This window comes from Anopheles arabiensis, chromosome 2, assembly GCF_016920715.1.
Source record: "Anopheles arabiensis isolate DONGOLA chromosome 2, AaraD3, whole genome shotgun sequence".
Classification (NCBI taxonomy): Eukaryota; Metazoa; Arthropoda; class Insecta; order Diptera; family Culicidae; genus Anopheles; species Anopheles arabiensis.
In genome coordinates this window covers 11,736,540-11,752,459 of record NC_053517.1, presented here as the reverse complement: position 1 = coordinate 11,752,459, position 15,920 = coordinate 11,736,540, and the positions used below count along the sequence as shown (strand labels likewise).

At 55.8% G+C, this 15,920-nt stretch overlaps 4 protein-coding genes across 5 annotated transcripts; 3 read left to right on the top strand and 1 right to left on the bottom strand.

Moving 5' to 3' along the window:
* The first annotated feature begins 370 nt into the window (after positions 1–370).
* LOC120897655 (fatty acid synthase) lies at positions 371–8,511 on the top strand. Its single transcript, XM_040302674.1, has 5 exons — positions 371–1,006; positions 1,102–3,308; positions 3,390–5,967; positions 6,042–6,391; positions 6,479–8,511. Exons 1-5 carry the CDS (start codon positions 740–742, stop codon positions 8,238–8,240), a joined length of 7,164 nt encoding a protein of 2,387 aa, XP_040158608.1. The 5' UTR covers positions 371–739; the 3' UTR covers positions 8,241–8,511.
* Positions 8,512–9,079: 568 nt separating this feature from the next.
* On the top strand, positions 9,080–10,328 carry LOC120895782 (39S ribosomal protein L44, mitochondrial). The gene has a single exon (XM_040299407.1). The coding sequence runs from the start codon at positions 9,184–9,186 to the stop codon at positions 10,171–10,173; it is 990 nt and encodes a 329-aa protein (XP_040155341.1). The 5' UTR covers positions 9,080–9,183; the 3' UTR covers positions 10,174–10,328.
* Positions 10,329–10,334: 6 nt separating this feature from the next.
* LOC120895780 (centromere protein J) lies at positions 10,335–13,875 on the bottom strand. 2 transcript variants are annotated; one of them, XM_040299406.1, is made up of 3 exons: positions 13,287–13,875; positions 10,815–13,217; positions 10,335–10,738 (listed from the first exon to the last, which is right to left on the bottom strand). In XM_040299406.1, exons 1-3 carry the CDS (start codon positions 13,706–13,708, stop codon positions 10,399–10,401), a joined length of 3,165 nt encoding a protein of 1,054 aa, XP_040155340.1. In that variant the 5' UTR covers positions 13,709–13,875; the 3' UTR covers positions 10,335–10,398. The 2 variants fall into 2 exon arrangements, with proteins under 2 accessions (XP_040155340.1, XP_040155339.1); XM_040299405.1 differs by having other exon boundaries at positions 10,815–13,875.
* A 323-nt stretch (positions 13,876–14,198) lies between these two features.
* On the top strand, positions 14,199–15,749 carry LOC120896923. The gene is made up of 3 exons (XM_040301447.1): positions 14,199–14,498; positions 14,577–14,840; positions 14,919–15,749. Exons 1-3 carry the CDS (start codon positions 14,440–14,442, stop codon positions 15,526–15,528), a joined length of 933 nt encoding a protein of 310 aa, XP_040157381.1. The 5' UTR covers positions 14,199–14,439; the 3' UTR covers positions 15,529–15,749.
* Positions 15,750–15,920: the final 171 nt, after the last annotated feature.

Below are 15,920 nucleotides of genomic sequence, written 5' to 3'. Positions count from 1 at the left end.
CGTGTTTTGCGCCAACATAAAATGCAACCTCTCTCCCACTCTCGTATTCGTATTCGAAAAGTACGACAAATTCCTTCTGGATGGATATGCCAGGAAACCTTCCCGTCACCCCTCTGCTCGCGCTCCTTAGCTAGCGGTGTCACCGTGGTTAATGAAATGGTGGAAGTCGCTTTAATCGAATGCGGAATTGCAAATGCCGGTTCACGAAACCCTTTCCCGCGATCACGGCGGTTGCTGCTGCTGCTGCTGCTGCTGCTGCTGCTGCTGTTGTGTACGCTGCTTAATTGGCCGCGGGTGCCTCCTATCGAACAATTTCTGGATGGGTGCCCCCCGAGCGCGGACGGAGGACCTATAAAACTACCGCCCAACCCTGGGACGGCCGTTCACTCGCAGCTCCGTGGCCTGCCAGTTTGGATGGTGTTTGGTTCGCGTTGGTACTTTGCAGCCTAATTTTGTGTTGGACTGTTTCCGTCTTCCCTGTGGGGTGTAGTGCAATTTTGGGTGTAATCCTTCGGGCCTAAGGTGTGTGGACTGTGTGTGTTTGGTGCGTGGCGGCAGAACGGCAGTGCCCGTGGGCAGTGAGTGCAATAAAAGTGAACCAAATAGACTGAAAGCGTGACGATTTTTAAGCGAACGATCCGGTTACCAAAGAAGATCTAAACAAGCGTAGCACAGCCTGCTGCGATCTAATTGTGAGAAGCGAGCGGTGAACATTTGCGACCAACCACCGCCACCGAAAATGGAATCGAAGGATACGGATGCGTTGGCGTTCCGAGCGAAACCACCCTGCCCGGGGGATGAGATTGTGATTTCCGGCATTGCCGGCCGCTTTCCCAACTCGGACAATGTGAAGGAGTACGGGTACAATCTGTTCAACAAGATCGACATGGTGGACGATCTGGAGACGCGCTGGCGGCACAGCAACGTGGAGATTCCGCGCCGCATGGGCAAGGTGAACAATCTCGAGAAGTTTGACGCCACGTTCTTCGGTGTGCACTTCAAGCAGGTAGGTTTTTGGTGCCTAAAACGAAAGCGGGATCCCACGCTAACACGCTTCTCTATGTGGATTCCATTCCCCCTTTCATCCCTTCATCCACACAGGCACACACGATGGATCCGCAGTGTCGTATTCTGGTCGAGCACGCGTACGAAGCGGCCATCGATGCGGGCGTCAATCCGAAATCGCTGCGAGGTTCGCGCACGGGCGTGTTCGTCGGCGCGTGCTTCGCCGAGTCGGAAAAGACCTGGTTCTACGAGAAGATCTCGTCCGGCGGGTTCGGCATTACCGGGTGCTCCCGAGCGATGATGGCGAACCGCATCTCGTACACGATGGGGCTAAACGGGCCCTCCTTCCTGCTCGATACCGCGTGCAGCAGCTCGATGTACGCGCTCGACTGTGCGTTCAACGCGATCCGCAACGGTGAGTGCGATGCTGCGATCGTCGGTGGCTCCAACCTGCTGCTGCATCCGTACGTGACCCTGCAGTTTGCCCGGCTCGGCGTGCTGGCGGCGGACGGGTACTGCCGGCCGTTCGATAAGGACGCATCGGGCTACACGCGCTCGGAAGCGATCTGCGTGATGTACCTGCAGAAGGCGAAGGACGCGAAGCGCGTGTACGCGAACGTCGTCTACTCGAAGACGAACTGCGACGGATTTAAGGAGGAAGGCATCACCTACCCGTCGGGCGTGATGCAGCGCAAGCTGCTCACCGAGTTTTACAGCGAGATTCAGCTCGATCCTGCCACGGTCGACTATGTGGAGGCGCACAGCACCGGTACGGTGGTCGGCGATCCGGAGGAGTGCGCTGGGCTGGACAAGATTTTCTGCGCCGGGCGCAAAAAGCCACTGCCCGTCGGTTCGGTCAAGTCAAACATTGGCCATTCGGAGTCGAGCTCGGGCATCTGTTCGCTGATCAAGTGCATCCTGGCGCTCGAGGCGCGGCTCATCCCGCCCAACATTAACTTCCGCGAGATTCGTCGCGACATTCCGTCGCTGGTGGAGGGCCGGCTGAAGGTGGTGTCGGAGACGGAGCCACTGGACGGTCCGCTGATTGCCGTCAACTCGTTCGGGTTCGGCGGGGCCAATGCGCACGCCCTGCTGTACGGCAACACGAAGGAGAAGGTTAACCACGGGCTGCCAACGGACAACTTGCCCCGTCTGATCACATGGTCCGGCCGTACGGAGGAAGCCATTGACGCGGTGCTCACGGACATGAGCAATCGCCATCTGGACGCGGAGTACGTCGCACTGCTGCACAACGTGCAGAGCGAATCCATTCCCGGCAATGTGTTCCGTGGGTATGGGCTGTACGCGAAGGACGGCACGGAGAATGCGATCTGCCTGGGACGGGACACGCAGCACTACACCGGTCTGAAGCGGCCGCTTGTGTGGGTGTTCAGTGGTATGGGCTCGCAGTGGAGCGAGATGGGCACGTCGCTGATGGAGATACCCGTGTTCCGGCAGGCGATCGAGCACTGCCACCGCGTGCTGGAGAAGCGCGGCCTCAACCTGATCGAGATCCTCACGTCGAAGAGCTGCAAGTACGACAACATTCTGCACTCGTTCGTCGGCATTGCCGCGGTACAGATCGGTATCGTGGATGTGCTGCGCTCGCTCGACCTCGAGCCGGACTTTGTGATCGGCCATTCGGTCGGTGAGCTGGGTTGTGCGTACGCCGACCATTGCTTCACCGCCGAGCAGATGATCCTGTCCGCGTACTCGCGCGGCATGGCCAGTCTGGAGACGAAGACCGTGTTCGGTTCGATGGCGGCGGTTGGGCTGGGCTTCCGCAAGATCCGCACGATGCTACCGCCCGGCATTGAGGTGGCCTGCCACAACGGACCAGACTCGTGTACGATTTCGGGCCCGAAGGAGAACGTCGAAGCGTTCGTGGCGCAGCTCACCGAGAAGGGCATCTTTGCGAAGGAGGTGCCGTGCTCGAACATTCCCTACCACAGCAAGTACATCGCGGAGATGGGCCCGAGGCTGCTGGCCCGCCTGAACGAGGTCATTCCCGAGCCGCAGAAGCGCTCGCCCAAGTGGTTGAGCTCGTCGGTGCCCAAGATTCGGTGGGACCAGCCGGACAGCCAGTACTCGTCCGCCCACTACCACACGAACAATCTGCTCAGCCCGGTGCTGTTCGAGGAGACGTCCGCCCTGCTGCCGAACAATGCGCTCACGATCGAGATTGCGCCGCACGGATTGCTGCAGGCGATCCTGAAGAAATCCATGCCCAACGCCATCCACATTGGGCTGACCAAGCGCGGCAACAAGGACAATGTGCAGTACATGTTTAACGCGCTCGGAAAGTGAGTAACGGGGCGCTGTTAGGTTCCGCTTGTCGGTTCCGACCCTACAACGCACTAAAATATCTCTTTTCTCGCTTTCAGACTGTATATCAACGGTTTGGACATTCCGGTCGCCCGGCTGTATCCGCCGGTTGCGTTCCCGGTGTCTCGCGGCACGCCGATGATTTCGCACCTGATCCGGTGGGACCATTCGGAAGATTGGTTCGTGACCAAGTTCGAGATGCAAAAGTCGACCAAGAGCGGCGAACGGCGGGTGAAGATTAAGCTGAACGACGAAGATTACAGCTACATCGCCGGGCACGTGATTGACGGGCGTGTCCTGTTCCCCGCCACGGCCTACCTGCATCTGGCCTGGGAAACGCTGGCGATGGTAAAGGGCCCAATGTACTTCGATCTGGAGGTGGAGTTCGAGGACGTCAAGTTCCTGCGCGCGACCTCCATCACGAAGGATCAGGAGATAGAGTTTACCGTGATGCTGCAGCCCGGCACCGGTCGGTTCGAAATTACCGAAGGCACGGCAGCCGTCGTCACCGGGTACGTGCGGCACGTGGAGAACATTACGCTGTCGGAAATTCCCGACCCACCGGCGAACGATATGCCGGTGCTGGCGACGCGCGACTTCTACAAGGAGTTGCGCCTGCGCGGCTACCACTACAGCGGTGCGTTCCGTTCGGTGCTGGAGGCCCGCTCGGACAGTGCGTGCGGCAAGATCAACTGGGAGCTGAACTGGGTCTCGTTCCTGGACTGCCTGCTGCAGTGCTGCATCATCGGCAAGGACACGCGCACCCTGATGATCCCCACCTGCATCGAGCGTATGCGCATCGATCCGCGCATGCATCTGGCGATCGCGAACACGATGGAGGAGGGCAGCCAGGTGTTTGAGTTCAAGAACTCGCGCGTGCTCAACACGATCCGGTGCGGCGGTATCGAGATCGTTGGCCTGCAGGCTAGCACGGTCGCACGCCGCAAACCGCCGGGCATTCCCGTGCTGGAGTCGTACCAGTTTGTGTCCCATCTGCCCGCACCGACGCTTTCGAAGGGCGACGCCATCCGGGTGTGCGTGCAGCTGGCGCTGGAAAACATTCCCGTGCCGAAGGTGAAGGTGGTCGAGGTGGACTTTGGCGAGAGCGTCCCGATCACGCCGCTGTTTGCCGATGCGCTGGCCGATCTGCCGCTGGTAACGGCGGACCTGATGTTCCTGAGCCGGCAGCAGCTGTCGCTCGGTGGTGTGCACGTCGAGGACGGCAAGCTGTCCACGCAGACCAACTCGCTGTTCCTCGTGTCGACCAACTGTCTCGGCCGGCCAGAGTTTGTGGAGGAGTCGGTGGCGAGCCTGCACGAGAGCGGCTACCTGCTGAGCCGGGAGGCGGCCAACCTCGTGGTGGATAGTATTGTGCCGCCGGCCGGCTTCCAGCTACTGGCCGTGCTGCCCGTGCCCGACCACGAGACGCTGGTGCTGCTGCAGCGCATCAAGCGCAAGTTTATGGCCGTACCGACGATCGTGCGCATTCCGCCGCTGGACGACCGGTACGAGTGGATCGGCACGCTGAAGGACGCGATCAAGGCCGGACCGGTGATTGCGGTTGCCCAGGGTGACGTCAACTCGGGCATCGTGGGCCTGATCAACTGTATCCGCAGGGAGCCGGACGGTGGCATGGTGAGCTGCGTGTTTGTGGACGATCCGGCTGCGCCACCGTTCGATCTGGACAGTCCCGTGTTCAAGGGCCAGCTGAAGCTCGGTCTGGCGATCAACGTGTACCGTAAGGGACGCTGGGGAAGCTTCCGACATCTCCAACTGGTGCAGAAGATTGAGTCGAAGCCGAGACGCAACCACTGCTACGCGAACGCACTGGTCAAGGGCGATCTGTCCTCGATGACGTGGCTCAGCGGTCCGTTCAACCATGGCCGGCCGAAGGGCGAGCTGGTGAAGGTGGTGTACAGCTCGCTCAACTTCCGCGACGTCATGTTCGCGACCGGTAAGCTGTCGTCCGACTTTGCCAATCTGTCCCGCGTCGAGCAGCAGTGCGAGCTGGGCTTCGAGTACTCCGGCATCGGCGAGACTGGGCGCCGCATCATGGGCATGGTGACTACCGGCGCGATGGCAACGCACGTGGAGTGCGACGATACGCTCACGTGGACCGTGCCGGAGAAGTGGTCGCTCGAGGAGGCTGCCACCGTGCCGGTCGTGTACGTGACCGTGTACTGTGCGCTGTTCATCAACGCGCACATCCAGAAGGGCCAGTCGATTCTGATCCATGCCGGCAGCGGCGGCATTGGGTTGGCCGCCATTCGCGTCTGTCTCGCGTACGGGCTGGAAGTGTACACGACCGTCGGCACGGAGGCCAAGAAAGACTTCCTGCTGCAGACGTTCCCGCAGCTGAAGGCGGACAACATTGGCAACTCGCGCGACACCTCCTTCGAGCGTATGATTATGCTGCGCACCAATGGGCAGGGTGTGGATTACGTGCTGAACTCGCTCGCGGACGATAAGCTGCAGGCGTCGGTACGCTGCTTGGGCAAGTACGGAAAGTTCCTGGAGATCGGCAAGTACGATATGGCCAACGACTCCAAGCTCGGACTGAACCGATTCCTGCGCGCGCTTTCATTTACGGCCGTACTGGTGGACTTCCTGTTCACGGCACCGCAGGAGGAGAAGATGGTAAGGCTGGGGGAGATTGGGCTGAATGATAGGAATGTGTTCCACAACCATATCGTCTCTTTGTCTTCCTCCAGGTACTGCGCAACATGCTCGATAAGGACATTAAGAGTGGCGTGATCGTGCCGCTGAAGACCAACGTGTTCCCTGCCGGTGACATTGAGCAAGCGTTCCGCTTCCTGGCCAGCGGTAAGCACGTTGGAAAGGTGTTGCTAAAGCTGCGCGAATCACCGAACGATGAGGACTCGGTCCCGATCAGCTACCTGCCGCGCGTTTACTGCAATCCGGATCGATCGTACATCATTGCCGGCGGGCTGGGCGGTTTCGGTCTGGAGTTGGCCGACTGGCTGGTGCTGCGCGGCTGCCGTAAAGTGGTGATCAGCTCAAGCCGTGGTCTTTCCAAACCCTACCAGCTGTACCGCATCAAGTAAGTGGCATCTTTGGGGCGAACCGGGGTTGGGGTCGCTAGCGATCTGAGCGTAATAATGAACCCGTTTTTTTCTACCCTCGCTAGGATTTGGGAGACGTACGGCGTGAAGGTGGTGATCAGCACGGATGACATCGCTACGCGGGCCGGTTGCGAGGCGTTGATCAGCACCGCCAACAAGCTCGGACCCGTCGGCGGTATCTTTAACCTGGCCGTGCAGCTGCGGGATGGCATCTTCGAGAACCAATCGGTGGACCGGTTCCGGGAGTGTATGGCGCCGAAGGCCATCGCCACGCAGTACCTGGACGAGGTGAGCCGTCGCGTCTGCCCGCAGCTGGAATACTTCGTCATCTTCTCCAGCGTGTCGTGCGGACGGGGAAATGCGGGCCAGAGCAACTACGGCATGGCGAACTCGGTGATGGAGCGCATCATCGAGCGGCGCTGGGCCGATGGGCTGCCGGCGAAGGCCGTCCAGTGGGGTGCGGTCGGAGAGGTCGGTCTCGTGGCCGACATGCAGGAGGACAAGCTGGACATGGAGATTGGCGGTACGCTACAGCAGCGCATCAGCTCGTGCCTGCAGGAGCTGGACCCGCTGCTAACGACGCCGGAACCGATCGTGGCCAGCATGGTGGTGGCGGAGAAGCGCGTCCGCACCAGCGGCAAGGAGAACATCATCGAGAGCGTGATGAACATCATGAGCATCCGCGACATCAAGTCGATCTCGATGGACACGACGCTGTCCGAGCTGGGCATGGATTCGCTGATGGCGGTCGAGATCAAGCAGACGCTCGAGCGCGAATACGAGCTGTTCCTGACGCCGCAGGACCTGCGCTCGCTCACCTTCATGAAGCTGCAGGAGCTGACCGAGGCGAAGGCGGCCGCGGCGGACGAGAATGTCAAGCTGAAGCTGGCCAACGAGAAAACGCCCACGGGCGTGGCGATGCTGCTCCGCAATCTGGGCGACGAGTTCAACAGCCAGCACACGATACTGCGCCTGCAGTCGGAGAACGACTCGAAGAAGTACAACGCGTGCGTGCTGTTCACGCCCGGCATCGAGGGGGTGGCCGGTAACGCGTGGCACAACATCGCAGCCCAGCTGTCGCTGCCGACGTTCATCACGCAGCTGACGCACACGATCGACATGACGACGGTGGAGGAGATCGGCCGCTTCCTGGCGCCCGAGCTGATCGAGAACGTGTTCAAGGGCACGGAGCACTTCTACCTGGTCGGGTACTCGTTCGGCGCGTTCGTGACGCTCGAGCTGGCCCGCATCCTCGAGGAGACGGGCATGCGCGGCCAGATACTGCTGATCGACGGGGCGCCCAAGTTCCTGCGCAAGCTGGCCATCGACCAGATGACGGAGAACTACACCGACGACAGCATACAGGTGGTGCTGACCTCCGGCATCGTGAACACCATCTTCCCGGAGGAAAACATGGACGTGCTGCCACTGCTGGCCGCCTGCACCACGTTCGACGAGCGCATCGACAAGCTGCTCGAGCTGTCCAAGGATCAGAACCTCTATTCGGAGCCGTACCTGCGCATGATGCCGAAGGCACTGTTCAACCGCATCAAGATCGCGCTCGAAACCGACCTCGACCATCCGCGGCCGGTCCAGTCGCCCATTCTGCTCGTGCGCCCGACCGAGGTGTCGGTGGTGGACATCGAGGAGGATTACGACCTGTCCCGGTACACCGACGGCAACGTGAGCCTGAAGTTCGTCGAGGGTAACCACATCACGATGCTGGACAACCCGAAGCTTGTACAAATCATTGCCGATTCCGATCCGGTGCTGGAGTCGGATCGCTGCTTCCAGAAGTACCTGCAGAGTAACTCCGTCGCGGAGTAAGGCGGTAGTGGGCAGTGTGCTGGCCTCTTGCTAGTATAAGGGACTCTGGGGGGATCGATTTTGAAGGATCAGGGAACACTTCTGGTGCCGCTGCCAGTGCCAAACTGCTTTACTTTCGACCGGAGGGAAGGAAGGGGGATTGTGCATGATTGTTACGGGGGAGTTGAAGCTTGAATTACTTGTTCAAAGTTAGTGCAAACAGAAGCTAGGGAATCCAACAGCGACAAAATATCATCTCAATACAATACATTTAGAAATTTTAAACACAACATTTTTTGGATACATTTGTGTTTTGAATTTTTTGATAATGAAAGAAATGTAGGCGAAAGATTCTATGGTCGTGGGAAATGTTATTGCCATCATCCAAGGCCCGGTAGCGTATATGCTAATTGCTGCAATCTTTGTTCATGGGGTTGTAACAAACGGCCAATAATCCTCTTTAACGTGGCATGAAATACATTTACAGTTCTACATTTTTGTATAAAACGGTAACTATCCTTGCTTGTTATGATGTCTGTAGCAATTCTCGGACGATACCGTCGCAGCAAATTTGCTATTTTTTACGTTTTCTAATACCTCCGATGTCAAAACACTTACCTGCAACTGACAAAATGCTATTTATCGGCCGAAAAAATGGCTAATTTCCTTCGCCGGCTCAACGTTTCCCTTCAACGTGTGGCGTTTCCGTATTTACATTTGGATATTTTTGAACCGCCGCCTGCGCCGATTCAAAGTCCAATACCAAAATGACACTCAGCTGTGGTAAACTCAGCCAATTACCACAGTTCATTCCCGCACTGTCAAACGCGCTGCTTATGCAACTGTCATTGACAGCGCAGAAAAACAACAAATAACAACACATTGCGTTTCGGTGATCGCCGGAACAACGCGGACACTGTGTTTTACGATTTTGTGCAATTAAAGGCAGTGTTTTCCCCCCAAAATGATGCTGTTCAGTGTTACACGCTCGCTGCTTCGAGGGGCCCAACGATTCGACATTCACCGGAACCGGGATGTGCACCGATGGGTGGCACCAACGTTGCGCGAACTTCGCCGGCGCCGGGAAAAGATGGGCCCGGAAGCTGCGCTGCCCCGATCGTCCCACTCCGACTGGAACTATAGTGCGGAAATATTTGCCTTTGGCAAACGATTGCAAGAGTCGTTCGATGCAAACGTGCTACAGCAAGCCTTTACGCATCAATCGTTCATCGAGCAGGAAACGCGCAAACAGGCAGCAGTCGGCATTGAGCAACCGGTGCTAGGCGTGCACGACAACAGGGAGCTGATTGCGCAAGGCGATCAGTTGGTTGCGGAGTACGTAGAGGCTTTCCTGTTGACGGCGCTGCCACGCTTACCGCGTCAATTTATCGCTTCCGTGAGGGAGGCACTCACCAGCGAAGCGCAGCTCGCCCACGTATCGTCCCATCTCGGAACGAAGGACATCATCATGGCCGCGGAGTTCCCCATCGATGACACTCTGCTGGCATCGACACTTAAAGCCATCGTTGCGGCACTCCAACGCTCTTCGGGCGACGAGCGTTGCTTCCTGTTCGTGCGCGACTTCCTATGCGGTCAGCTGAACCAGCGCGACCTGTACGAGTATCTGGAGATAGCCGATCCGCTTCGGACGCTGCAGGAGTACTGCAAAGAGCGAGGCCTTGCCGACCCGGAACCGCGCCTTATCGGTAATGTTGGAAGGAACACGCTGCTGGCAGCGCACCAGGTTGGCATTTACAGTGACCGCAAGCTGCTGGGCACGGGCTACGGAGAGAGCCAGACGGTCGCAGTGGAAGAGGCTGCTCGGGACTGTCTGCGTCAGCTGTTCGGAACCGAGCTGCACATGAAACCGGTCGATTTCACGCTAACCTTGTCGGATTGTGCACAACATTTAACACGCCGACCCGCTAGTGGTAAGGTTGAGAAGCGACAGTGAGAATGATTGAACGGTGTGTGTTTCCCAGTTCCTGCTGAGTGGCCAGCCTTCGTCCCGCCAGCGTTCAGAGCAGAGTGGTGTAATTTATTGTACAAAAACAGAAAACAAATCACACCGGAAACGAACGAATAAATTAGTCCTATCAAATACGCTAACCCACCATCCAGCGGGAGGTTTTGCACTTTCTCGTCTAAATCTCGTCACCGCGGTGTGTCACGTTGATGCTTAAGGTCCCCCACCAGTGTCGGATATCAAACGGCCATCTTTATCCTTTAACCGGATGCGTCCATTCGAGTACCGGGACTCCTGGCTGCCGTCGGGGTACACGAACTTAACCGTCCCATCTGGATAGATGCGCCGCTTGTGGGCCTTGGTGTGGATCTCAACCTGCCCGTTCGGTAGATTTATCTCTTTGTCATCGTTTTTGCGGATGATTACCGTCGTACCGTCTGGATACTTCCACTCTTCGGCTATGTCTGCACTGTTCGGGTTCGTTGTGCGTATAGATCCGTTTGGAAAGTGAACCTCCGTCGATCCGTCTTTAAAACGGTGCTCCGTTTGGCCACTAAAAGTGGGGGGGGGGGGAAAACAAATTAAAAAAGCTCCTCCACCATGCAGAACTCGAACTGTGAGCTACTTACTCAGGAAACTCTAGTATTTCCAGCCCATCCAGATAGGTCGTGTGCCAGGTATTGGTCTCGAAGTAGTAGTACTTGGTCGTACCCTCGGTCATATTCGTTTCCTTGATGTCCTTGTTGAAGTACAGCATCCGTATGATCAATCCGTCCGCTGATATTTTCTTCAAATTGCCATTCGGATACCAAATGTCCCGACTGCCGTCCGCATTCACGATTTCACGCTTCATGCTCTTTATCATCTCCGCCGCTTCCGGTGTCCGGTCGAGTAGATCACACTGGGTGAGCGGGTTTTCTTTGCGCACCAAGCCTTGCCGTGGTACAGCCGCATCTTCGTTTAGGTTTACCGCGTTAAAGAGCGTTTTGCGTACGGCAGGATTCTTAGGGAAGTACGATGACTGCACTGCAGAACTATCCTGCGCCGAGCTGGAATTTTCACCAATCGCCTCGTAATCGTCCTCGTCATCGTCATCATCGCCCTCGTCTTCGGTACTCTTATTTCCATTCACAGGACGATCGGAATCATCATCAGAGGAATCATGTTGTGCATAAAACCTATTTCCATTATTTTCGTCCGTTTCGGAACTCAAACCTTCCTGCTGCTCCAAAATGCGGACAGCTTTAGTACGCATTGTAACTTTCCCCCGCATCGGCGGATGGCTTGTAACCTTTGCCCTCGCAACCTGCACCGACGCCTTGCTTACCTTCGACTCACCAACTTGTTGCGTTTTAGGGCGGTTCGGTTGTAAGCCTCTTTTAGATTTATCCTGCGCAGCGGCTGCATTCACTTCTTTGGACTCTTGCCGTTCGGCGGCGGACTCGGTACCGCCGGCTGCCAGCTTGGCAATGTTGCGATTGATTTCCACCAACATCCGACTGTTGTTTTGCCGCTTCAGGCGCGTATTTTCCGTCTCGAGCCGCCGGTTGTCCTTCTTTGTCACCTCGAGCTCCAGCCGCACCTCCTGCAACTCTTTCTCTACCGTTTTCAGCTGCGCCCGAAACCGCGCCAACGACGCACTGTGCTTTGCTTCACGCTCCTTCTGCTGCTTGCGCATCTCCGCCAGCTCCTCATTTAGGCGCAGAATTTCCTCCCGGTCCTTTTTGTTCGGTTTCTGCGCTTCGCGCAGCGCTTGCTTCCGTTCCGTTTCGATCTTCATACGCTCGTCGTGAAAGTAGACCTCCATCTTGATGCGCTCATCATTCATGTGCTCTTCCAGCTCTTCCCGTTCCTGCTGCAGCTTGAGCCGCTCCAGCTCGTGCTCCTGCTTGGCCTGTATAAGCTCCGCGTTTTCGCGTCGATAGTTGTCGATTTCCCGTTCCAGTTCGGTCAGCCGCTGCTTCAACAGTTCGCTCTTCGCAAGGATCTCGCTGCGAAGGGTATCGTCAACGTTTACACCCGCCACCGTTGTGTCCTCGGTTTCCGACTGCCCATTGGCACTGTCCACCGTTGCGTCGTCGTCGTCATCGTCTTCAGCGCATTCTTTAGTCCGCCCTTTCTCCTCCTCCTCCTCCTCCTCCTCCTCCTCCTCGTCACTTTCGCTAGCTTGGCCTGTTTGTTCGTGCGATTCAGAACGTGTAATCATTTTATCATTTGGTGTGGACATTTTGCTAGACGTAATTCGTTGCATGCGGTGGTACGTCTCGTGTTCGGTAACGTCCGTGTCCTCTCCCGCGCTACATTTTGAACCATCCTCAGCAAAGTGAACGTGTGCCTGGTCATCATCGCTTTCATCGGAGTCACCCTCCTTAAGGTCTGCTCGTGATGGTGGCGGAGAAAGCCGATCCTTCACAATAACTTCCTCCTGGCGTACCAGTGCCGTACCGGTTGCAGTCGACTCGTACATACTTTCGTCATTTGTAAGCGTTTCTTCGTTCGCGGTTGACTCGTTTGCCGCTATAAAGCGGAGTATGCTACTCGAGTTGGGGCTAAAATTCTTACCTACTACCTTCTTCTCGAGCAGTTCGAAAAAGTTTAGATCACGCTGCTCTTTCGACACCTTGGGTGGAACCGCTGGATCGAGGAGCCTTTTCTTCCACGGCAGATTCGGCTTTGCGGGTGGTTTTTCGACTATTTTTTCGATCATATCTGTAACTGAAAACCGTTTCACTCTGTCAGCCAGCAGCTGATCGGCCTCGTTCGTGTGCGCGTCTTGCTTAGTCGCCTCGGCATTGATCGTAGGAAGTGATCCACCCATGCGTCGCGTGCTAATGAGCTTTTTATCCTGCACCCGGTTAATGTCCAGCACGATGCCTTGGTCACTCTTGTTGCGCAGTTTTTTCTCGACCGGTGGTTGTTTTACTTCCACCTTTCCCTGCTTGCTGCCTAACGCGCGAGAGGCTTTCGAAGCCCACGAACTAACGCCATCACTTTGCTGCTGCCGGGGTTCACCCTTGCGATTGCTTCTCTCTCTGTTATGGTTAGCAAATTTGTATTTAGGTAAATTTTCTAGCTTAAACTTATCCGGATCTACTTTAAACCTGGCACGCAATCCTTCGCCTCGCTTCAAGAAACGCTTTTTCGGGACGTTTTTCATCTTTTGCAAAGCCTGCGCCTGTTCGGCTGTCGGTTGCTCGTTTTCCGAATCGAATACGGTCGTATCATCCCTGCCGGACGCCGCTTGCTGCTGTAATCGCTCGGACGCTAGCTGCGCCTGTAGATTTGTCTCCTCGTATTCCGGCTCGCTGTCATCTTCCGCGTACGATTCCTCGCCACCACCGTCATCACCGGCATTATCGAGCGAGTGCTGCCGCAGTCCCAACACTTCGTACATTTTCTGCTGCTCCCGTTCCAGTAGCTGCTGCTGGGCGAGATGCTTTTCCAGCAGGACGCGCTGTTGCTCCTCCTGCCATTGTTTCAGCTGCTCCAGCCGGACGAGTATGCTACGCGGGGAGTCCGCCATGGTGCGCAATTAAAACCTCACTTTACACATTAAATCAGCAGCCGATCGACATATTAAAAGGATAACACTAAATGGAAAACACGCAATAAAGCTTGTTTCCTATATTGCACTGAGCATCGTTTTACGAGGACCGTTGTACATTCGACGAAACGTCAGTTGCCATGGGAAAGCGCGGAACTGTTGTATGAAAATGTTTTGAAATTAAAACGCCGTTTGACGTTTCACTCTGCCCACAGGGCAAGGCGAGCTTTCTGGCGGCCACCCTCAAATGCCCTCGTTCGAAACGTGGAAATCTACTATTACTTAAAAATCCGTCGCCAAACCCTCCAAATCAATGCGATTTTCCCTCGCTGGCGACGGTTTTTTTAGTTTTTGTGACGGTTTTTGACGTTTCTCTCTCTCGAAAGCTCGCCTTGCCCTGTGGGCAGAGTGACCAGAGTGAAATGTATAATCTGGCCACACTGGTCTCACAATATTTACCATTGCTGCAGCACGTCAAAGAAAAAACAACAAAACAAAAAAGGCAAAGAAAAATCCATACTTTTTTGCGTGCTCCGAACAATTTGTGGAATTTTACTGTGTTTATTTATGTTTGAAATAAAGAAAAGCGCCATACAATAGTTCGGGCAGTTGCGGGAAAGTTCTGGAACGTGCGAGCACCTTCCACGGGGTTGGATTTCCATAACTACGCACACATACAAGGACACACCATCGCTCGGCGACGCATCGAGATGGCATCCCATTCTAGTTTCTACCAGGGAACGAAGCGGATCTCTCCCCTCAAGATCAGGTTCGATCAGTGCAGCATTCGTTAACTGTTCTGTGCAGCGTTTTTCGGTTCTCTAGTTACCCACTGTATACATTTTAGAAATCCGAGCATACTGCCATCACAAATAATGCCCTCGCCTACGGGTGCACCGTTCAACTTTGCCGAAATGCCCTGGTCGTACGGGATGAAACCGGGACAAGTGATGGAATTCAATGCAGTTATCCGACCAAGTCCCATCACGGGACCACCCTCGCCCATCCCCCAGATGCCATCCGGTAGCAGTCCACCATCGTTTGGACCCGCGCCGGTCTCCTTCCTGCCGGAACTCAGAAAACGAAAGCCCGATCCCGACGTCATCCCAATGTAAGTAATGCACGTTCGTCTGAAGAGTGTGGAGAACAGCCGAGTGACGCTTTTTTCCCTACTACCATTCTCCACCAGTCCATCGAAGCAATTTCTCACCGAGGAAGTAATGTCGTCGCATTTCAACAATCTGCACCTTTCCACCGAATACACAGCACACGACATCCGTACGCAGACGTCCACAGCTGACCCTCGTGCCCACTCCAGCCGAGAAGAGGACATGCTGTTGGGCGATGCGGGCAACGTTTCGGACGACGCGGACGCTTACCACGTGTGCATGTCACCGCAGGAGCTGGAGGAACGGTTAAAGAAAGCACAGCGCATCGCGATCTGCGAGGAGGTGCGCCGGTTGGACGGCCGGGGCGAAATCTTGCCCAAAGCGTTGCTGCAGCGCATCGAAAAGCCGTGCACTGCGCTGATGATCTGGCAGCCGCCCCAGGAGCGCGTGCAGTCCGTGCTCTCGAAGGTTGCCCAACAGTTGGAGGAACGGGAGCGTGAGGAGCGGAAAGCGATGAAAAATAACAATAACAGCGAAGCTGCACCAGACTCGATGGCCATCAGTGACGAACCTCTGCCGGATCTGCCCGATTACGACGAGGATTTGGATTTTGAGCCGGACGGGAGCGGCGCGGGCTGGCCGCAGGGATCAGCAGCGCCGGATCCGGCCACGATGGACGTTGAAATGTAGCTTTTAGACGGATGCAAAGGCGAGCTTCTCTTTGTCATGTAACAATCCTAAGTAATCATGCTGTACAGTTTTTGGCGTGCTCTAACGTGATTTGCGCGAAGAAAAATTAATGTAAGGAAAATAAGCGGTGTCTTGTTTCTTCTTTTTTCTTTTTACAATGTTGTCCTTTCGATAGGGTCCGTAAGCCAGTAAGGAATAAATTTAAATGCTTCTTGAATGTTTCTGACTGATTTTTTGGAATTAATTTTGTAAAATTTATCCGCCAGAACCGAACGTAAATTCATCGCTTTTGGAAGAAAGAAAAAAAACCACTACGAAACACCGCAAACCGGGAGCGACACATCAGAAGGAGAGCGAGAGCGAGAGAGAAATGTTCGCCGAGAGCGTCGCTC

Coding starts and splice junctions, on each gene's coding strand:
- LOC120897655 (XM_040302674.1), top strand. CDS start 740: ATGGAATCGAAGGATACGGATGCGTTGGCGTTCCGAGCGAAACCACCC. Junction 5,968..6,041: donor CACCGCAGGAGGAGAAGATG/GTAAGGCTGGGG, acceptor GTCTTCCTCCAG/GTACTGCGCAACATGCTCGA. Junction 6,392..6,478: donor TACCAGCTGTACCGCATCAA/GTAAGTGGCATC, acceptor TACCCTCGCTAG/GATTTGGGAGACGTACGGCG.
- LOC120895782 (XM_040299407.1), top strand. CDS start 9,184: ATGATGCTGTTCAGTGTTACACGCTCGCTGCTTCGAGGGGCCCAACGA.
- LOC120895780 (XM_040299405.1), bottom strand. CDS start 13,708: ATGGCGGACTCCCCGCGTAGCATACTCGTCCGGCTGGAGCAGCTGAAA. Junction 10,739..10,814: donor GAAATACTAGAGTTTCCTGA/GTAAGTAGCTCA, acceptor CCCCACTTTTAG/TGGCCAAACGGAGCACCGTT.
- LOC120896923 (XM_040301447.1), top strand. CDS start 14,440: ATGGCATCCCATTCTAGTTTCTACCAGGGAACGAAGCGGATCTCTCCC. Junction 14,499..14,576: donor ATCTCTCCCCTCAAGATCAG/GTTCGATCAGTG, acceptor TATACATTTTAG/AAATCCGAGCATACTGCCAT. Junction 14,841..14,918: donor GATCCCGACGTCATCCCAAT/GTAAGTAATGCA, acceptor ATTCTCCACCAG/TCCATCGAAGCAATTTCTCA.